A 21,940-nucleotide genomic window follows, 5' to 3' on the forward strand; every position below is an offset into this window, starting at 1 on the left:
GCTTCAGCCCTCAGAGCTGGGGAGAGAGTCTTGATTGGCTCGAAACGCACTTGGCATCCCAATGCCCCTCCCCCTGGCCTAGTCTCGATCTACCAAACAACTGGACTAGAGACCTATTCTAGGAATTCATCCCCGTTTTCCAGCTTCAACTTTGACTTGACCCATTACAAGTCGAGTTGAGCTGTGAATATTCAACTTGGAATTCGGCATCCTTTCAACTTCTGTACAAGACTATATTCTCCTTCTTCTCGCTCGTTTCGTCTTTTTCTCATACGCCTCTTTTTAGCGGAAGCGTCTAATCTGTCCTGTTTTGTAAAGGACAGATATAGCTACTACCTACTAAGCTTACTAGTTACCATGGCGCTCACTCGCAAGAGCGTCGTTTCCACGGCTGTTTGCCTTGCTCTTCTTGTCGGTCTCGCATACGCAGGCCATGGCCATGATCATCACCATGTAGAGACTGTTGCCGGTGTCAATATCGATAACATGAGCCTCGAGGAACTTGATACTCAACTCCAGGTAAGCCGGACAGCTCTCCCTTCGGAAAAAAACACCATTTGCTGACATCAATTCCTACAGACATGCCCCATTGTCCAGCAACTCAACTCAGTCAAGCACGCCCATCATGCCGCCGCTCCTTCGTCGTTAACCGCGCGTGCCTTTGCCGTCCTCTTCCCTAGCACTCCTGCTGTCAACGCCCTCCTCGCGACTCTTTACATCTCGGGCCCTCCCAACTTCCTCCTCGCCCTCTGCCCGACCAACATTGACCCCGCCTCTCTGTCTGTCATGGTTGCCTTTGCTGTGGGAGGTCTTCTCGGTGATACTCTGTTCCATCTGCTCCCTGAAATCTTTGTTGGTGAAGACCATGATGCGGCTGTCAAGTTCGTGCTCGTTGAGCCCAACCGCAACCTTATTCTTGGATTAGGTATCTTGGTGGGTTTCATGACCTTTGTCGCAATGGACAAGGGTCTTCGAATCGCTACGGGTGGAGCTGGCCATGACCACTCCCACGGACATGGTGATGCGCACACCCACTCTCACAGTGAGGATAAGGCTATCTCTTCAGGTGTTGATGGTGCGGATGGCGCCGTCAAGTCTCGCAAGAAGGCCAACGAGGACAAGGGCGCTGTTGTTACCAATGCCGTTGACAAACCTGAGAAGGAAATCAACCCCAGTGTCAAGCTGGGTGGCTACCTGAACCTCATGTACGTTCCCGAATTACATAACTTTGGCCTATCGTAAGCCTTGCTAACATATTAAGTGCCGACTTTACTCACAACATCACTGATGGTTTGGCCATGTCTGCCAGTTTCTACGCCTCGCCTACCATTGGAGCTACCACCACCGTCGCAGTCTTCTTCCATGAGATTCCCCACGAGGTTGGCGACTTTGCACTCCTCATCCAGTCCGGCTTTTCCAAGAAAGCTGCCATGGGCTCACAGTTCATTACCGCCATTGGAGCTCTTATCGGAACATTGATCGGTATCGCCATCCAGGAGTTTGGAAGCCCTGACAGCGATGTTCCTATGGGCCGTCACGATGGTATCTGGGGAACCAGCCTTGTAAGTTCAACAATAACTTGACTCAGTGACCAATTACTAACCGATGACAGACATGGGGTGACATGCTTCTTCCCTTCACTGCTGGTACGTTCCTCTACGTTGGAACCGTTGCCGTCATTCCTGAGCTTCTCGAGACTGGCCCCAACAAGGCCAAGGAGTTCAAGAACATGATCATCCAGTTCTCGGCCGTCGCTGTTGGTGCTGGCATCATGCTGTACATTTCTTGGCACGATTAGAGCATGTGTGATTACCGTGTAAAATTTTGAGTGTGTTTGTGGATAGATGAGCTGTTGTGTAGACGCGAGCATTGAGATATTATCATGATTTTGTCGGACGTCGTTTTGATAGATGTCTTTATAGCATGGGAGTGAGTTGTGTCAAAATACAGTTGAATTGGTGCAGTGTTTAGCCTAGGATAGGATCATATCCCAACCTTGGGTTTGGGTGATATTTTGCTTGACGTTACTTCTTGACTGTCGATATTCCTCGTTGTCACATGTCCACATGTTTCCTTGCATGAGAGAAGCAAAAGTACATTTCATCAAAACACATCTTCGGATTGTAAGAAAGGCACTGAAACTTGGACATCGTCATGACATCGTTCACCCAAGCTTCTCGTCATGCACAAAGTGGCACCCGGATATATTCAAGGCTTTTAGATGGTCCGAGAGCAGCAAGCTCCAAGCGTATCTGACGTTCCTTGCATTGAGTGGTCCCTTGTGTGAAGAGCACTGTCACTATGGAGCTCTGTGCATGTCTTTGCTCGGACGTTGTTGGTCAAGAGTTGAATATGTAGTGGGGAGAGTGGTCTGCCAGCGTGCATTTATTGACAGACAAGTCGATAGGGATCGGCCGAACCGATATTGACAATAACGCGTCATTGTAGCTTCGTATCAAGTGCTGGCAATCTATCTTTGTATTATACGAGGTCTACTGGGTAGCAGAAATGTTGGCCTCCTAAGTCTAAGGGTATAAAAATAAGTAAGCTAAGAAGCCTCGTCTAAGTAGCATAATCTGGCCTACTAACATCGTCTCTTATGCTTCCAGCGGCCAATTTTTCTGGTACTCTGAGGGACGCATACTATCATGGTGATTAGGTCCACAATATATCAACTGCTTGAAATAGATGGGTGCTTCCAATGGACAAGTCGACTTGTGGTGTACGTCGGTTCAGGGTAGGCGAATTCGAACCTGGATGATATAATTAGAAACAATTGACAGGAGACACTGCGATCTGGCCGTAGGTCTTGAGAATGACTGGATGAGCACTTCCTCGCCTCGTTCGCCTTTCGATCTAACCCGCCAGGCAACTTCTCACTCTTTCAATGGAGTCCTACTATAAGCACTGAGCCTCTCATTGGCGATAGCATCATTACACTGGATGATCACCAACCCCACAAGTTTACAATCTTCACTGAAAAGAGCCACTGATCAACATGGACTGTACCTGACTTGAGCCTCATCTCATTAATCAGCAGCACCGCTTATCACTGTTATCAGATCAACGAAACAAGCCTTTCTGCTCGACGTCCAAGTAACCAATGGCAAACTTAAGCACGAGCCCCAGTGTGGCCCTTGGACCCCTAAAAAGGTACCTCAGGCATGAGCCGAAAGCTTTTATGCACGGCGGCTATATCCATACCTTGCCTTTCCATACAATCCTTACAGTTGACAAGTGGATCGCGGGTGAGCGACGCGACGCATCACCATCTGCTAAGATGGAAGCTTCGTTAGTGCGTGCAGCAAAGCATGGGTGTTTCTTTTCAGTGAGCTTCGTTCCGGCACCGGGTTGTGGATATCTCATTTTGGTAGGTATCCGACAATATTGAGTATGTAATAAGAAGTAGAGCAAGAATGCTAATGGACGAGACCAGGTAGGAAGGGCTACGAATGGAGAGTCAAAGAAACCATTTCCTTGTACGAAGTGGTGGCAGTGGAGTTTCAAGGTGCTTCTTCGGTACCATGAGACCCAGGTGAGAAGAAACTGTACGCGTCTGGGCTTGCATTGATGAATGCTGGTTTCTGTTCCCAGTGGCCACAACGACTGCTCGTCATGAGCTGAGCATGGCAAGAACGAAATGCCGTGATTTATGGGAACGTGGGGTTCAGATTCACAGGTGAAGCCACTCATACCGAGATGTGGACATGCGTTGCTAGCGATGGCTCTTGGCTTCCTAAACAAACCAAGCTTGGGTGGATTGTTTCCACTGACACAGTGGGTCAATGCAGCAGGATTTTCAGGTCTGGTGAGCCTAATGAGGCCCGAAGTGCCTGGAGGACTTTGACTATCGTGAGAAAGGACAAAATGTCAATATTGGACATGGCTCCGATAGCCCTCGATGTGGGTAATGAGAATGGGCACAAAGAAATGAAGAGGTGGGAGGGAAAATGAACAGGAGAGAGAAAAAAGAGGAGAGGAGTGTGCCGAGTCAGAATTTGCCTCGCCGACTTGAGACAGGGCTGGAAAAAGGGAAGTTTTAGGGTGAGAAAACTGCGGCAGAGAGGTAGTAAGCTGGGTATATTCTATGCCGTATAACCACGGATGGACGTTGCCGTGTTGTTTCAACTATCGTGAGATTCGGTTCTTGGTGTTTTGCTTGACCAAAACAATTCGATCAGCAGTGTGAGTGTACCTGGCCGAAAGGAGAAGGCATGCAAGGGCCGCTAGCCAACCAACTGACACGATGACCATTCGCGTCGTGAGACGGTGAGGAGATCTCCCTCGGAGGCTAGCACGTATCTCCATCCTGTAGCCTCAAAACCTTACTCAAGCTGCATAAGAGCGGGCTTACAGTAGCGTGGCGGGTATACCCAGATGCATCAGACTCACAGCGTTTCCGCTTCAGAAAACTTCACAAAAGTCCACCGGGTCTGAGCTTACTTCCCCGTGTTGTTGATTGAATTGTGCGTTACCGTTGCCGCAACCCCCCGCAGTTGACACGATCTGTTTTGGTTTTCTTCGTCCATGATCTTCCTTGGTGCATACTGCATCACAAACGACTGCCAGAGCCCATAATTACTGTTGCAGCTTCCTTGATTTGCGTCGATTGCATAGAAAAACAATGTGGAACAGTGGAATGTTCCCCCGGAAAGAAGATGCACGTCTAGCCGTGATATTTCCTATTTGGATGATATCGGGGTCCTGACAGTCATGGCGAACCGAATTTTTCTTGTCCATCCAGCCACTGTTCCTAAAACAGAGCACGTTGTAGGCGCTTCGGCCACTTGTGTGTCAACGGCATGGCCGTCCTAAATCGGCCATTGGGGGTGGCATCGTCTAATCGTGATGGCCAACTGATGGTGGGAGGGGCAATTGGAGAAAGGAATTAAAAAAAAAAAGGCCCTGTTCACCGAGGAGAAAGAAGTGTGAAGGGAAAAGGGAGGGAGGGTCTCGGCTAGGGGGTGTAACAGAGTCGTATAGGTAACAATAACGCCTTCAAGGGAAGGAAGAATTAGGAAGACGGAAACGAAGCCCACGATGCGAGACGAGGCGCTGCCACGCATCGTGTTGACTGGGTCTTGTCACTTGCGTGGACTCGGGGTCCTCTGGGGTCGAAACTATGGTGCCCTATCCCCATCCCCAGGCCAGGCAACGCGACACCGGCTGGTATCCAGACTCCATCTCCAAAGCTTATCCTGCAGGTTTGGTCCTGACAGGGATAAGTTTGGCTTTAGTCCTGAGGAGAAGTGAAGCTATACCATCTGCATTTCGACAAACAGAGACATAGTCAGGCAGGAACACAATGATGAGTTGAGCTAGCTGGGCCGACTCCAGGTTCTCGAACCGGGCACAGACGTCGAAACGGTCAAACGCGAGGGGACCCCTAGCTTGCCGAACCAGTAGGCCAGATCAAATGAGGAATTGTTGTAGGAGCCATCATGTAATGGGAATTCGAAATATGTGACTCTCCCCTGCTGTGTCTAGAACACGACGACGACCGCGCTGGCTGACCGACCATGTTGATTCTCACGATGCTTCGTCACCCTAGCCCAGCAATGGAAATGGGGACGGAGAAGGGGACGGGAAGCGGCAAAAAGGCTCTGGCTGTGGCTCTATATTCAGCTGAAGTGCTTCAGTTCTGACCGCCGGTCTACGGCATTTCCACCGATGAGATGATAGCATCGGACGTTTGGCCGGAGACGAGCGATGATATGTATGTGTCAGGTTGATTTGTTCTTTCTATCAGTCAGGCGAGTCTGGGGATAATTTTCTTTGGTGCACCCCAATCCGTCTGTAGGGGGGTCATTCCCCAATTCGAACATCACCTGTGAACTTTGCCTTAATTGCAGATTAGTAGGTAGGGCGAGATGGCAAAACGTGGGGAATCATGAAGTCATCAAACTCCAGTTTGTTCCCCAGTATTGCACATGTTAACCGTCATGATGGGAGGATCAAGAACATAAGCCAAGGAAGGCATCAGGAATTGACCATCACAAGTGACGTGCCTCGATCTCGATAACCATATTGTGTTTCCATTTTGGTGACAAGTTTAAGGAATAGAATCTCCGGGCCATGGTTTGTAAGGGTGGGAGGATCTCTGTCTAGGTTATGAGGCTCTTGGTAGCCGGGCCGGCATACAGAAAATGCTAGAACCATGCAACACATGCATGGAAACCAAGAAAGAAGAACAAACTGAATTGTGCCTTGCAGTTATGTTAAGTTAGTTGCTTATGCAAATCCGATGTGTCGGCTTTGAACTCGGAGCAACAACTTGTCGAACCATTGACTTTGTAGCGGTGGGAGCCGAAACAGACACCGAAACAAATTGTTCCGTTGACCGGTTGCTAGGGATCAGGATCACGCATATGAACATAGGAAAGCTCATAGAAGTGCATGCATTTGCATATGGATAGAATGTGATTGAGAAGAAAAGATAAAGACTATTTCGATGTGGTAATTTCAATTTCACTTGCAAAGAGAAACACAGACAAATCCGCGCCAAGATCTGTAGCGTCCTACTTTAACTAAAAGCTAATCCTCTGTTGTGAGGAACGAAGGAAAGAGCTTCCACTTCACGAGCCTCCTCTTCTCGTGCCGACAATCGGATGTTTTATTATTAGCCGGCGTTGGAGACGGTCACACCTGCAACGCACAGGCAGGAACGGGATCTGTTGGAGAAGGAGCCTAGGAGGTCAGAAGGGTGGCGTGGCAAGGGCAGGGGCTATTAGGTGCTTGCCAGCTAAGGTAGTCTAGGTGATTCATCTGGTAGGTAACCACCAATAGCTTGTGCACATTGACGGGAACGAGAATGAGTGGCAGGAACGCCTTACCATAGCTGGAAAGGGAAAGGGAAGGGAAGGAGAAGGGCCCCTTTGACTCTTTCCTTTGCTTGCACTTGCATTTCGCATTTGGATCTTTCGGCACTCAAGACCGGATCCGCCTTCCACGCTAGTCATGCACGATTTGTCGAACCCCGGTCGAAGAAAGAAGCGTCTATTTTTTTCTACAGGCAAAACCCCCCACTTGTAGATTTTTTTCTTTCTTCTTGTAAGTGAAGAGCGAGGAGCTTCGTGGAGCCAGGTACCGGTACCGCTACGGAGCTTCTGGTAGTCATCGTGGGTATTACTGAGGTAAGAAGAGAGGGTCTCATGTTTGATCTGACTCTTTCAAACACGCTCTGGGTGTGTAAGCATTTTCGTGTTGACGAGGTCAGGCATGTCGGAGCTGGAAAAGGAAACGCGGTAGCAAAGAGTGCAGTGAGGAGACTGTGTGATATGTATTGTTCTCTAGGATGTTATGTGTCTATCTGGGTATGTGTATGTGTTGTAAATGTTCGTGGCATCTGGTGATCAACACAATCCGTGCTCCCGTCCTGACTTACTCCAAATTTGATGTTCATGGTTTGATATCTTCTCCAACTGATCTGACCTATCGCCCTATAGAACATCACTGGGAAAGAAAGTAAAAAGCGACACACTCTTCTCCAACCCTTCTGGATCGTCAGGACACGGCTAAAATAGTGTCTTATGATGTGCTCGGCGTAACATCCCGATCTCAAGCCACCTGCCAGCACGCATCCTTTTCAGAGGTGTGTGCAATAAGTGATGGCAACCAAATATATCAAGCGTCATTGTGTTTACTTTGTAATTCTCAAATTGCTGAATCATCAGTATCTGTTGTAGAAAACTGATATGGATATTCTCTGCCTTCACAATAATTGCAACGCTTAATATAGGTACCGTAATTGCATGAAACGTGCGTCTTCATCTCATTATCCGAAATAATGAACCATCGTCAAATTACTCACAGTCTCGACCACGATCTAACAATGATTACAGAGTCTCCAGACCCAGCGACAAGGCCACGCGCTCCTCCCCCCTCTACTGAGGCCCACCGCTGAGGACTTACAGTACACACACCCCTGTAACTCCAACGCCCCTCCCCTGTAACGCAGCTCAGCAACCCAGACAGGGCAAGCTCAAGCACGAACCAAAGTAACGGTACGGTACCGTGAACGGACCTGGAGTCGCCGCACTTTTATATGAATAGTATATATATCACTGCAGCCCAGCGCCTCTTTCCACACATATCATATCGTCAACTACCTTATTCAGCTTCAAAGCATCAACTCAGTATTCTCGCTTTCTCGCGATACTACAATGTCCACTCCTGCTTCGGACAACGGACCCCGGTCCAACAGGCCTCGTCCTGACCCTGCCAAGTCTGGCATCGACATCAAGCTCGACCAGCACTGGTCCTCAAAGTCATACACTTCTGGCTCCAAGATCACTGGAAACGTCATCATCAACTCCCAGAGAGATGTTGCATATGATGGCTTTGACATCTTCTTCATCGGCACTGGCTACACTCGTGTTGACTTCCTCAGCCAGTACTCCAGTGCCAACTATGCTTCTCGTCCTTTCATGAAGCTTCGTATGCCTCTCAACCCTGCAGACTTCCCTCAAAACCATGTTTTTGAGGCTGGCCACACATACACAATCCCTTTCCACTTTGTGGTTCCCCACCAGCTCACTCTCAGTGCTTGCAACCACACTGTTGAGCATGAGGGTATCAGGGACCACCACCTCCAGCTCCCTCCCACTATGGGCTTCTGGGAGCGCAACGATCAGTCCCCCGACATGTCCCACATCGAGTACGGTATCCGTGCCGTTGCTACCAAGACCGACGGTGAGGAGGGACGCTCTGCGCCTTTGGATGCCTTCCACATGATCAAGGTTCTTCCTGCGGTTCCTGAGGATGCTCCCCTTGAGATTGGCTCCGACGATGAGCGCTACTGCCTCTCTAAGACCAAGCCTATCCGCAAGAACCTCTTCACTGCCAAGCAGGGCGAGTTGACCACCACCGCTTCTCAGCCCAGTGCTATCATGCTTTCTGGAAACTTCCTCAACGCTAGCGGCACCAACTTGAGGGTTAACTTCGAGTTCAACTCGACCTCCAAGGATGTCACTCCCCCCAAGGTCAACTCGGTCAGCGCCAAGCTTCACTCGACCACTTTCTTCAGCAGCACTCCCATGAACCACCTCCCCAACCTGGGCTCTCGCATCAAGCATGGAAGCACCCCTTCGCTCACCTACTCCACCACCACACCCGTCCCCATGCGCCCTGGCACCAAGCTGGTTTGGGAGAACGAGGCTCCTGCCTCCCGACGTGATTCCGGCTATGACAGCGCTTTCTGGAATGAGGGAGAATCTTCCGAGTCAGACGACGCCCAGCGAGCCAAGAAGGCTACCAAGTACAACGTTCGCCGCTATGCTACCCTCGATGTCCCCTTCAACCTGCCCACCAGCGGCAACAAGCTTTTCCTACCAACATTCTACTCTTGCATCGCCGCACGCGCATACATCATCCACCTCACCCTCTCGGTGGGACCCATGAACACCAACATCAACCTGAGCATTCCCGTTCAGGTTGCCGTCGAGAACACCTACGACCAGGCCGACGACGATGAGCTTCCTTCTTTCGACGCTGCCATTGCTGAAGCTGAGCAGGGTGAAATTGACCTTCACCTTCAGCCCCGCCTGATGCAGATTCCTTCTGATCGCTTTATGGGCAACAGCATTCTTCCTGGCTACGATGACGTGCGAATGCGTCCTGTGGCAGTTGCCTAAGAGATGCCGACAGCAGCAACAGCAACAGCAACAACAACAACAACAACAACATACACTTAATGGATATTTAATGGAGGAGGATCTACCATCAAAAGTTCTCATGATACCACGTTTCCGAGATATATAGGATGATAGGAAACATTTTACGACTTTGCTTTTTACTTCTTCTACTAGATTAGACGCATCATTCAGCGAGGAGTTTTCGAGATATTCCAAAAACGATTCGATCTTGTCAAGAAAGGATTCTTGGCTTTTTTTGTTTTAGGAGTTTTGGAAGATTTGCATATACATTCACAACAAGCATCAGCATGGGGAATGGGATGGATTACACAAAAAGGGGAAAAACCAGGCACAGCATTCCTGGAAGCGATTATTTTACTATGTATTTACAGAGGACGTGGTTGTATGACACCACAGCACACCACTTTACTTTACTTTTTTGTTAGAAAAGAATGATATGTCTTCAAAACATTACTTATGTCTTAATCATTGTGATGCAATTGTCTCCTGATTCTGAACTCTATGTTGGGGAGTATGTACATTGACGTTGGTGACGACTGCTGCATTGAATGTTACGTATTATAACCTTGAATAACACCACTTTTGAGTCAGCCATTTATATGAACCGTTTTTAAAAAGGTAAAAATACTCGACATGCGAGTGGAATGATGAGAGACACGTGGATGTGTTCGGCCAAAACCGCTTCCAGATGGCTGGCCTAACTGTCAAGCCTAAAACTCGCGTTATATTTAAAGGCAAAACTCTTTTCCACGTTATTACCGTAAGAAATCTCATGATCTTCTCGCCTTGCAGTATAGAGACAAGAGGGTCTGTTTCATTGGTTAGAATTGGGGAAAGTTAGCGGCCAAGTCGGGATCGTGCAGGACGGACGGGAACGGATGAAGCGGGTTTTGTCGTTCTTTTGACTGGGGGTTTAAGAGGTTGTGATTGGGTCGGTTTTAATTGAGAGTTTTTGGTTGTGAAGGGATAAGATTGACAAACTACATTGATTACAGAACAAATCAGCACCGCAACAGTCGTTTCATGATTCAACGTCAAGCGATGGCAAAGACTGGCAATGAATGAAGGTTTTAGCAAGTTTTAGTCGAATCGGCTTATTTTATTAATGTATCTTGTATGACGCTATCGAACAATATAGATTCCAGTTCAATGTATCACCGCATCCTTACCCGCCCGCAACAATCCCGGTGAACAAAGACAACCAACATCACCCATAACTCGCCGATCGACCTACTGGTAAAACACACAGACCGCGATATCGCGAGCCGAGGAGGGGTTGAGGGGAGCTATTGTTCTTTTAACGGTGTAATACTAGACACGAACCAAACCTCAGCCTCAAAAGCGGTGTCGCGACGAAACAATGCAACATGGCACAACTTCGTATCCAAAAAGACAAAAAGAATCGAGAAACGTGATCTGAAACGTATGTGGTTTGCTACTGTATCGAGTCTTGGCTGAGCATTATCTATGAGACTAGACGGACAATGATCGACAGGAGGTTCACATTAAGGCTGGTCCCAGCGTTATGGGCTTGGTATTGTTCTTTGGATTGGTGGCGTCGTAAAGTTTTTGATACCGTTGAGCTGGGTTCTGAACTGGAATAATGACTGACAGGTAAACAGTATATCTTGGGTCAATAAAGATGAGATAAATCACTCGATAAAATATAACCAAGTCCTAGAACTTGTAATACAGGTAAACCAGCTTGCCATTGAAATCATTATTAGATAATTACCATCAAGAGTAATATCTGTTTGCTGTATCTAGGTACTATAGTCAGCCTCATGCATAGAACAATACCAACTTTAGCCGAAGCCATGTTTGCCCAGTAAAACCTACCAGCCTTTTCCCACTGTAATACAGGTACCTCGACCACTAAACGCTCGTTAGTTTAAACTCTACAAGCACCTACCTCAAGCAAACAAGATCAATTCTTTCAAGGGTATAACAATATTAAACACGGGCCAAGACTTTAGCATATGCCCTCGGAAATAAGGTCGAATAATACTTGGGGACAGCTCAGACTAAACTCAGTAGAGCAAAGATGGCCCTCGGTTGTATAGTGAGTGGGGGAGGGGAGGCTAAACTCCAGATCTCACAATGGGAATCGAGACTAGCTATTATTCTTTACTTGAGTTAGACCTCTGATATTAATTTATATTATTGGTTTCATATTCATGGACTTGATATAAAGACGACTAAAGTTCGCTTTTTTAAATCTCATTCACAATCTCAATAACCCTCATTCACTCTCCCACTTGGATATATATATACCCCTCTCTCTCATACATTATAACCCATATCGTCTCATACCTCACCATGGAAGCTCAGGAATTCCGCGAAGCTGCCAAGGCTGCCATTGACGAGAGTGAGTTATACCCTCGTTCACATCAGACTTCATACTAATCAATTCCATCCAGTAACCGATTATCATGAAAACGTCGCCGATCACCGCGTCGTCTCAAACGTCAAACCAGGCTATCTTCGTCCCCTTCTCCCCTCCGCTCCTCCCAAAGACCCAGAGCCTTGGTCCGCCATCCATCATGACATCCAGTCCAAGATCTTCCCCGGCATAACCCATTGGTCAAGCCCTCGTTTCATGGCCTTCTTCCCTTGCTCCACCAGCTACCCTTCCGCTCTGGCTGAGATGTACTCCAACGCCTTCAACGGCGCTCACTTCAACTGGATCTGCAGTCCTGCAGTCACCGAGCTTGAGACCATTGTCATGGACTGGCTTGCGCAGGCATTGGGTCTTCCAGAGTGCTATCTCAGTGGCGGCTCTACTCATGGCGGAGGTGTCATCCATGGCAGTGCCAGTGAGGCTATCCTCACTAACATGTGTGCTGCGAGGGAAAAGTACCTCGCTGCTGTCACTGCTCACCTCCCTGATGATAGCGAAGAGAAGGAAGATGCCCTCTGGAACCACCGCAGCAAGCTTGTCGCTCTCGGCAGTTCAGGCACACACTCGAGCACCAAGAAAGCCGCTCAGGTTCTTGGCATCCGCTTCGCCACTGTCCCCATCACCGAGGCCGATGGCTTTGCGCTCAAGGGCAAGGCTCTGGCTGCTACCATCGAAAACCTGCGTTCTCGTGGCCTCGAGCCCTTTTTCCTGACTGCCACGCTTGGCACCACTGATGTATGCGCCGTCGATGACTTTGAGGGTATCGTTCAAGCTCTCAAGCCAACCTTTGACACGCCCCAGGAAATCTGGGTGCACGTCGACGCTGCCTACGCAGGCTCTGCACTCGTTCTCGAGGAGAACCACCATCTACCAAAGGCTTTCTCGTCGTTCCACTCGTTCAGCTTCAACCCCCACAAGTGGCTTCTCACCACCTTTGACTGCTCTGCCGTCTGGGTGCGTCGTCGTGCTTGGCTCATCCAAGCTCTCAGCATCAAGCCACCCTATCTGCGCAACCAATTCAGCGATGACGAGCTCGTTACTGATTACCGCGACTGGCAAATCCCTCTTGGTCGACGCTTCCGCTCTCTCAAGCTATGGTTTGTCATGCGAAGCTTTGGTATTAGCGGTCTTCAGAAGCACATTCGCCACGGCGTCGAGCTTGGCGATAGTCTGGAGACCAAGCTTGCCTCTCGCAGAGACATTTTTACCATATTCACACCTGCGCGGTTTGGTCTCATCACGGTGAGGGTCAACGGCGCAGATGAACGTGAGATGAATGACCGCACTGAGGCGGTGTATGAGGCTATCAACGCGGCAGGCGAGTTCTACCTTACAGCTACTGTTGTGAATGACAAGTTTGCTATTCGGGTTTGTACTGGTGTGGCCAAGGTAGAGGAAGAGCATGTTCAGCGCATGTTTGACATTTTGGTTGAGACAGCCGAGGCTGAGATCGCAAAGAAGGCATAAAGAGGCAGTGAGAATTGAATTAGAAGACGACTTAGATATCCAAGAACAAGCAATATGTCAAAAATTGGGATATGTGTCTGTAAATTGATGCTGTTGTAATGCGAATCTAAAACGCAACCAGGTCATATGCTCCTTGTGTTTATTCTCCTTGTGTTTGTTTTCCTCATGTCCCCATGTTTATCATATTCATGTATTTCGTTATAATCATCATGCTGCCATACTATCTTCACCGACTATACCCTCTGTCCCGTCGATCATAATAATAATCGTCATCATCTTCGTAGTAGTCTGGACGCCGACTGCTTGATCGATACCTCCTCCTCCCTCTGCCATCGTCTCTGCTTCTGTTGTCCTGGCTATCCTCATCACGCCATTCGTGCTTGTGCTTGTACCGGTCGAAGTCTTTGCTGAAAAAAGTGACAGCGCCGATGAGTGCGAGGACAAGGCCTGGTGTCCAGTCAAAGCCTCTTTCTTTTTGGAATTGTTTGTGTTCGCGACGAGCCTCTGGATGTTGTCGACGAGATTGTCGGCGACCTCGAGGAGGTTCAGAGTATGTATCTCGTCGTCCCATGGTGATAGTGGTTGTGGGGTGATGAATAGTTGGGTTGTGTAGAGAGTCGTCTTTAGTAGTGATGTAAGAGACTCGAATGGGAAATCGAGATAGTCGTATATGATGAGTAATAGGACGTAGTCAAAGGCAGGCCTTGAACATATGTCGTATCATATCTCTCCAGCGTTGCTTTGTATGCAGACTGAGCTGAGGAAAGATAGAAAAGGAGGAAACCTCAGTAGTTAATAATAAACTTGCAGAGGAACCCTCCAAACCTAAAGGCCTTGGATCTCAAACCGTTGAACCTTGTCCCCGCTGCCGCTGCCAGATTGCATATCCGGGGACCACTAAAGCATTCAAACAGTGAATGTCATTTGCTCCATCGTCGGCTCAAAGCTTGACATCGACAGGGATGCCAAGTTGGGGGGTGACGTGCCCTTGGGTTACGTGCCAGGGCCCAATTGAACGACATGCCCCTAAATGATGTCACCCATATCGTCATCTCCCCTCACGCTTTGCCCTGGGCAGACTCAAACAAAGCAATTCTTCCTACCCAACATGCATCTTCACGTAACTTTGCAGTACCAAGACCCATCAGGTGACTTATATCGGTGAGCATTTGATGATTGTCTAGATCGGGCTTCTATTCTAGAGAACAGACACTGCTATCTACTCTAGCATGAAACACACCAGTTCAAATTTACAGAAAACACAAAATCAGGTCAGATACTCGCTCGTCGCGGTGCCATCGTGCGTCTCAGCGCTTTCTTGGCCTCCGTCTCTTCTACCAAGGGCAAGACTCCTTGCTCTTTCATCTTGTTGAAAAACTCTTGTCCATATTTGTATCCCAGCTGGTACAGTTCATCAAACTTGTGGAAGTCGAGCGTTCCATAGTCATCAATCGGCGGTCGCATGTAGATGCATCCCGCCATAGTCTTGGCACGTTCCAGAGCATCAACGCTCGACACATATGCTAGTCGTCCCTGAATCTCCGCAAGGGTTGGAGGGTTCGGGTGAGGCGAGAACGGATTCCATCGATTGACAAACGCCCACGCTCCAGACAGCGAGTCACCATATGTTTGCGGTGTATCATCATCCAAGGCACCTACGTCGATAGCAAAGATTATGTCAACTCCAAGACCCTTCATGTGCGACACGGTCAAATTGTCAATGTAGCCACCGTCAAGTAGCATACTACCCTCGTCGCACAGAGGTGGAAGTAAACCGGCAAGGGACATGGAGGCTCGGATATACCTCCAGGCATAACCACTGGTGTGAAACTCCGCCCGACTCTTACTGATGTTAGTTGTGTTGCAGTAGTACTCAAGCCAGAAGTCTTCCATTTGTGTGTCACCAAGTGCTTTGAAAATGCCACGGTTGAACTCGTGTCCTGTAGTGTACGAGGCGGAAGGATAAGTCAAATCCAGAGCGAAACGCCAAAGACTGGCCATTCGTCCAGCAAACTTTTTAGCGAATCCGAACATGGGCACAACATCCGCGTGACGAGCATAGAGGGCTCCAACAAAGGCACCAATTGAGGTTCCCCCGACCAGATCAATAGGGATTCCGGCCTCTTCCATGGCCCGGATGATACCGATTTGGGTGATACCTCGTGCACCACCTCCGCCAAGTACAAGTCCAATTGATTTGCCACACAGCCGTCGTGCCAGGCGGTGGAAATCTCCCTTGAAAGGCGAATCGGGCGAATAGTACGGAGTATGATGCACCTTGCGTGAGGTGTATTTCTGTATTTCAGCCTGCAACACCTGCACACGCTCCTTGAGAGCTTGACCGAGTTTCTTCGGGGCATGCACTGGCATCTGGTTTGTCCTAAAGGCCATTTGGATGTGACAATGACCTCCATTGATCCACATACGATTCTGGAGCCAAGCACGGGTGAGGCCAGGCCGGGAGTAACGTTCGGCATGCAACAGGACCAGAACCTTTCTAGCTGTAGACTTCGTGCCAAGCATGAAGCGCTCGTACTCACCAATTGCTGGTGATCCTTCTGCAAGGCCCACCAGGAGAATGCTATCTGCTTGCGTGATACAAGTCTGCGTCCATGGGGAGTTGACGTTGGTATCTAGTGAACCGTGATGTTAGCTTACTGCGTCCATGCAAGAGTTCAAAAACATGTAGTAATGTGGCATTGTCAGGAAAAAATTAGAGTTATAGAACCAACATCGGCTTTGCCTCTGGAGTCTATGTGTGATCTTATCATCATAAAGGGAGTTGCTAGAAAAGAAAAGAGAAAAGTCACTGCTTACCTGCAACATAAACAACCAGGCCGTATTTTTCTTCCAAGTCGGCAAGATATTGAGAAAGCCTGAGCTTTCCCATCTTGTTAAAAGCATGCTTGCCGAGATGGTTGAGAATAGCAGCCTGGTTAAGGGAAGTGGCACCATTGGCTGGACCAACTTGAGCGAGGGCGTTCATCAGACGGTTTCCAAACTCAACAACAGGTACGCCAGCCGTGACAGGAAGGATGGCCACTGTTCGAAGATTCATGTTCGACTTTCGCATCAATGTCTTGGGGCTTGTACTGGCGTCCTTGGAGGAGAATTTGGAGGTGTCATCAACAATGGCCCTCATTCTGGATGCGATGATCTTTGAGATCTTGATCGTGATATTGGGGTGTTCCTGTGCCAAGCTGTTGAACAGCGTGCGAGGGAATTTTACCAGCTCCGTGTCTCGAATAGCGTGCAGAGTACCTGGGCGGGCGGTCTCCGTGAGCACCTCAAGTTCACCAACGCTGTCACCTTGGCCATATTCAGCCAGAGCAGTGACACCACCACTTCCACCCTTGCGTTCTTGGACCATACGCAAGCGTCCGTTGAGAACGATGTAGATGGCTTCGCTTTCATCGGCTTCGTGGAAGAGAACCTGGCCAGCATTGACTTGAACCCATTCCAGAGCAAAGTCAATGTGCAGGATCAGGCGTGGCAGGATATTGGTCAATCGCTTGGCCATCGTGAGAAGGACGATTGGATAACGGTCCACGATGCGCTCAAGCGAAGCTCGGGGCAAAAAGCCCACATACACATCAGTCTTGGCCACAACGTCGATAAAGGATCGGTATGAAGAGACGCTGCCAATGTAGCCAGCAAGTCCGCCTGGTTTGACCAAAGCTATGCTGCGGCGGGACTTCTTGGACGCTGACTGTTGTGTCTCGGCCTCGGCTTGATCTCGTGCAGTTTCAGTCTTCGCCAAAGTGGGAAATGATCCCATGTCAGACGGGTCGGGCGATGATGGGTCTTGCTGCGATTTGCCAAACCCGCTGGACTTGAGAATGTTGTGAGCATCACCCTCGCTACTTGTGCCAATGTCCAGGAACCCATCGACGACATAGTACAGACCGGGGTTTCGCTCTCCCTGCTCTACAAGAACCGAGCCCTTGGGGAAAAACACAATCTCAACCTCGTCTTTCATGTCGTTGGCAAGGTTATGGGCACTGACAGGAGCGTGCAGGGCAGTCCCGTTTGATGTCACCGATTCCGTGTCGCCATCAACGGAGCCATCGTAGGGAGGCATGAAACCAAAAGCATTGCTCTGGTTTCCAAATCTTGATCGCCGATGATCGACTGAAACCAACTTAGGGGAGCCCTCCATGGATTCTGGCTCGCGGGACACGCTTCCATTGGTATCCAGTCCAAGTGACTTGAACATGCACTCCAGGATAGAAGCACGGAAGAGATTATCTTCGTCGACAGTTTCTCGTGGATCCAAAGTCATACGACCCAGTCTCCTCGAGTCAAAGGGATCGTTAAAGAACCGATCATCCTTGGGATTGGCACCTTGCCGTCTCATCGAAGCGCCCGAGACAGCTCGTTGATCCGCTTGAGAAACGCGTGAAGCCCCACGACCAGGCAACTGTGTGTTAGACAGTAAATCTCCAGGACTCGGGGTATGAGGCGAAGCTCGCTCACGAGGCGGTGTGATCGTGCTTGTGACAACTGAAGCCCCTCTCAGTTTTGTCATTGACTGTAACATGGCCTCCTTCCGCAGTCCGGTGCTAGACCGTCGCCGGTGAGTAGATGCCGAGTTGTGTAGTGCAATACCCTTCGTGTCATCTTCCTCCTCACTGCGTTCACGTTCCCGTTTGAACTTCTCCTTGAGGCGCTCCAGGGCATCACCTCGTAATATGTTGGGGAGCTGACACATGGTATACTTAATCATGCTCTTCTCCGTCTGCAGTACCTCACTGGTCAAGCCCAGATAGTTGAAGGCCTGCGCAAGAGTGACTCTCTGGAATCTGGAGAGAATGACGTGGACGATGTGTGCGGTAGCCTTTGGGTAGATCTTGATAAGCCTCCTGAAAGCACTCGCAGGAATAATGGCAATCGTGGTATCAACCGTGGCACGAGCAATAATGTCTGGATGCGCTGAGCCGGATGTTGCTCTTGATGGCATAGGCGGCCTAGTGGGCCGAGGAGGGGGAGTGGAGCCATCCAGTGAGATAGGCGGAATGGCAGTGTGTTCAGTTTCCATACCAGAAACACCCAGACCTTCCGGCTTCTTCTCATCTGCCTCAAATTTATGATGATTGTGAGGCGTGCCAGGCATAGACAGGTTCTGCTTCTCAAAAGTCGGATGGCGAAGACCACTGCTTTTGGCGGGGTGCAAAGGAGGCTCCTCGTTCTCTTCGTTTGGCCGCAGCCCAACATCCTCTGTAAAAAGAGACATGATAGAAAACAGTGACGACATGGGGGCTCCGTTGCGAACTTCTGTCAAGAGTTGATAAGTCTGCTGACCAGGAGCGTCGTCATCTTCATCGGACGAGTCCAGATCAAGGTGTCCTCGAGAGGCAGCGGCAGCGCGTGGGCTTCGGTTTGATTTGACAAAAATCTCAACCAATCCATCGACGACAATACAGAAACCCTTTTCTTCTTCGAGGTTGATGGTCTCCCCAGCAATGAGCTTCCGCGTTTGCATGCTTCGAGTCAACTCGTGAAAGACAGGCCGCTCTAGGTAGCCAAAGATCTTGATGGCACTTAAGAACTCGTCCAGATAGTTTGCCAAACCCGACTTGGAACCACCCTCGTGAGTATCCGGGAAAAGGTCGATCTCCGGCTCTTTGCGCTGGGGCTCTGGAGGCAGACGAGAGTACATGTTGAGGATGCGATATCTCACAACCCAACTGACGGCCGACACGACGGCTGCCATGATGAACATGCTACACGACTGTTAGAAATGAAAGCCAACAGAGTATATCGAGTGACATACAGCGTGGTAGCATTCATGGTAACGGTCCAGCTTGTGGAGAACAAGTGGAATAAGAAGGAAGGGACATTGATAGTCGCAATCCGGATCACCCAATAAAGGATAGTCGATGTAATGTGCAATATAGATAGAATCAGCCACCCAAAGAGGCCAAACCATGTGTAAGGCTCATGAACGGTGACGGCAGGCATTGTGCTCATCGCGGAGGGAGGGGAGCTGCTGAAGCTGAGGGCATGGGCGACAGTCTCAGCGACGTCGCCGGCCATTTGAGCGGCGTTTGACGGATCAGATGCCATGGCTGATGATGAAGATGCTGCGCATCATAGCGTTGCATCCTGTAGAAAAGAACCGCGTGGAAGCGGAGGGAGTTTGGAGGAAGGGAGAGATTTGGAGGTGAAGAGGTTTTAAGAACATGGGAAAGGAAAAAAAGAAAGCGTGACTGCATTTCCTGCGCGCGCAAGCTTTTAGCTTGTGATTGAGTGCGGAGCTACAGGGGAGCTTTGGGTGCCGAGGATTGGCTGAACGATTCTACCCCACCTCACTGAGGGTTCAGTGACTGAGGCGCTGAATTTGCTCCGGACATGCATGAGCCTAGAGTGGGTGGAGGGGCTATCCGTTTGTACCATCACTTTTCATTGCTTTTGACAGTTGCTTGCGCTTGGATAAATCATATCCTCGGTATTTTACGTCAAGTGTCTCAGTTACTACGAGAAGAATATCGTAATAACTTTTGGTGTAACAAACAGACGGTAAAAATCTGTTGTCTCGTCAAGCTACCGCTATTCAGACTTCGTCTCCTGCTTGATAATGTGCTATTGAGCTTAACAACATCTTGCGATAGCTTTCGAGATGCCTTTCGCGCAACTCGTTCTCGGTAGTCCGGGCTGCGGAAAGAGTACATACTGTGATGGCAGTGAGTATTCCAACACAAACATTTCCTATACAACAGTACAGCTGACCGGTCAAGTGCATCAGTTCCTAGGCGCCATCGGGCGAGCCTGTTCAGTCGTCAATCTCGATCCTGCCAACGATCATACCAACTACCCTGCAGCTCTCGACATTCGCAGTTTGATTAAGCTCGAGGAGATTATGAAAGATGATAAATTAGGACCTAATGGCGGCATCCTGTATGCCCTCGAAGAGTTGGAACACAATTTCGAGTGGTTGGAAGAAGGACTGAAAGAATTCAGCGAAGACTATATTCTTTTCGACTGTCCGGGACAAGTGGAACTATATACACACCACAACTCCTTGCGAAACATATTCTACAAGCTCCAGAAGATTGGATTCAGGGTTGGTCGTTTCCGCTGCTCGAGATTGCACTGACTGACCATTGACAGCTTGTTTCCGTCCACCTCTCCGACTCCTTCTGCCTCACGCAACCGTCGTTATACGTATCGAACGTCCTCCTCTCCCTTCGTGCGATGATCCAGATGGATATGCCACACATAAATATTCTCTCCAAGATCGACAAAGTTGCCGACTACGACGAACTCCCTTTCAACCTCGATTACTACACAGACGTGGACGACCTTACATATTTGACACCCCATCTTGAGACAGAGTCGCCCGCTCTGAGGAGTGAGAAATTCGGCAAGCTCAACGAGGCGATTGCGAATCTGATCGAGAGCTACGGTCTGGTGCGCTATGAAGTCCTGGCTGTCGAGAACAAGAAAAGCATGATGCATATCCTCCGTGTCATTGACCGTGCTGGTGGATACGTCTTTGGTAGTGCTGAAGGAGCCAATGATACAGTCTGGTCAGTTGCCATGAGGAACGAGTCGTCCATGTTGGGGGTGCAGGACATCCAAGAGCGTTGGATCGACCAAAAGGTGGAATATGATCAAATGGAGCGTGAGGCCGAAGAAGAACAGGCGCGCATCCAAGAAGAACAAGCCATGGAGATGGAACAATCACAGCCACCTCCTGCGCCGACAGGTGGCATGGATCCTGATTTTGGTGACATGACGGTGCCCAAAGATAGTGGGATCAAAGTAGTTAGAAAGTAATGATACCCGTTCAGCCATCTGCATCGTCCATTTCCTCGTCGCTTGACGCGTCGTTGATGTCGAGGACCATTTCGTCCTGGTTACGTAACGAACTGAACGAAGACTTGGGGTCAGTTTCTTCTTGAGCGGCGAGAATGAGCCTCTTGGCCTGGCGAATAGCCTCATCTTCAGCTTTGCGAATTGTTCCACTGACGCGCACAACACGAAACATGCACGATCTGCCGTCTTTCACAGGAACATGATCCATAAAGGTCAATGTGGACCAGAGCATTTGATAATGAGCTCTTGAACATTTGAGGATAAAAGTTGACGTTGCCAACGAAAGGTATTTTACTTAAGCAATGTCAGTAATGTAACGCGCTCTGAGATTGCCGTGTATCACTCACCAGAGCAGTTCATCAGTGCTCCAGATCCATAGTCACCGTATAGTGACGCGACTTCAGCTCTGATACCCTTGATTAGAGCGCCAGGACTCAGCTTTTCGATAGTTGGCTGGTGATGAAGAACCGAGTCTGGCAAATTTGATTTTGCAGCTGTTGCAGGGTCTGGCGGATAAACAATATTGACAAGAAGATATCTCTCTTTTATGCGCACCATTTTGAAAGACTTTTAGTGTAGAATGTGTTGTGTTACTGGTGAT

At 49.2% G+C, this 21,940-nt stretch overlaps 6 protein-coding genes across 6 annotated transcripts; 4 read left to right on the forward strand and 2 right to left on the reverse strand.

The window, feature by feature from the left end:
* Nucleotides 1–357: 357 nt before the first annotated feature.
* FGSG_05293 (uncharacterized protein) lies at nucleotides 358–1,798 on the forward strand (the record flags this gene model as incomplete). The annotated part of the gene is made up of 4 exons (XM_011325503.1): nucleotides 358–519; nucleotides 580–1,205; nucleotides 1,262–1,562; nucleotides 1,613–1,798. 4 exons carry the CDS (start codon nucleotides 358–360, stop codon nucleotides 1,796–1,798), a joined length of 1,275 nt encoding a protein of 424 aa, XP_011323805.1.
* Nucleotides 1,799–8,162: 6,364 nt separating this feature from the next.
* FGSG_05294 (uncharacterized protein) lies at nucleotides 8,163–10,045 on the forward strand (the record flags this gene model as incomplete). Its single annotated transcript, XM_011325504.1, has 1 exon — nucleotides 8,163–10,045. One exon carries the CDS (start codon nucleotides 8,163–8,165, stop codon nucleotides 9,630–9,632), a length of 1,470 nt encoding a protein of 489 aa, XP_011323806.1. The 3' UTR covers nucleotides 9,633–10,045.
* A 1,927-nt stretch (nucleotides 10,046–11,972) lies between these two features.
* On the forward strand, nucleotides 11,973–13,521 carry FGSG_05295 (uncharacterized protein; the record flags this gene model as incomplete). The annotated part of the gene is made up of 2 exons (XM_011325505.1): nucleotides 11,973–12,021; nucleotides 12,074–13,521. The coding sequence occupies 2 exons, from the start codon at nucleotides 11,973–11,975 to the stop codon at nucleotides 13,519–13,521; spliced, it is 1,497 nt and encodes a 498-aa protein (XP_011323807.1).
* Nucleotides 13,522–13,747: 226 nt separating this feature from the next.
* Nucleotides 13,748–14,092, reverse strand: FGSG_05296 (uncharacterized protein; the record flags this gene model as incomplete). Its single annotated transcript, XM_011325506.1, has 1 exon — nucleotides 13,748–14,092. The coding sequence occupies one exon, from the start codon at nucleotides 14,090–14,092 to the stop codon at nucleotides 13,748–13,750; it is 345 nt and encodes a 114-aa protein (XP_011323808.1).
* A 701-nt stretch (nucleotides 14,093–14,793) lies between these two features.
* FGSG_05297 (uncharacterized protein) lies at nucleotides 14,794–19,587 on the reverse strand (the record flags this gene model as incomplete). Its single annotated transcript, XM_011325507.1, has 3 exons — nucleotides 14,794–16,154; nucleotides 16,339–19,244; nucleotides 19,295–19,587. The coding sequence occupies 3 exons, from the start codon at nucleotides 19,585–19,587 to the stop codon at nucleotides 14,794–14,796; spliced, it is 4,560 nt and encodes a 1,519-aa protein (XP_011323809.1).
* A 553-nt stretch (nucleotides 19,588–20,140) lies between these two features.
* FGSG_05298 (uncharacterized protein) lies at nucleotides 20,141–21,300 on the forward strand (the record flags this gene model as incomplete). The annotated part of the gene is made up of 3 exons (XM_011325508.1): nucleotides 20,141–20,204; nucleotides 20,241–20,584; nucleotides 20,632–21,300. The coding sequence occupies 3 exons, from the start codon at nucleotides 20,141–20,143 to the stop codon at nucleotides 21,298–21,300; spliced, it is 1,077 nt and encodes a 358-aa protein (XP_011323810.1).
* Nucleotides 21,301–21,940: the final 640 nt, after the last annotated feature.

The sequence above is a fragment of the Fusarium graminearum genome, chromosome 3 (assembly GCF_000240135.3).
Source record: "Fusarium graminearum PH-1 chromosome 3, whole genome shotgun sequence".
In the NCBI taxonomy this organism is placed as follows: Eukaryota; Fungi; Ascomycota; class Sordariomycetes; order Hypocreales; family Nectriaceae; genus Fusarium; species Fusarium graminearum.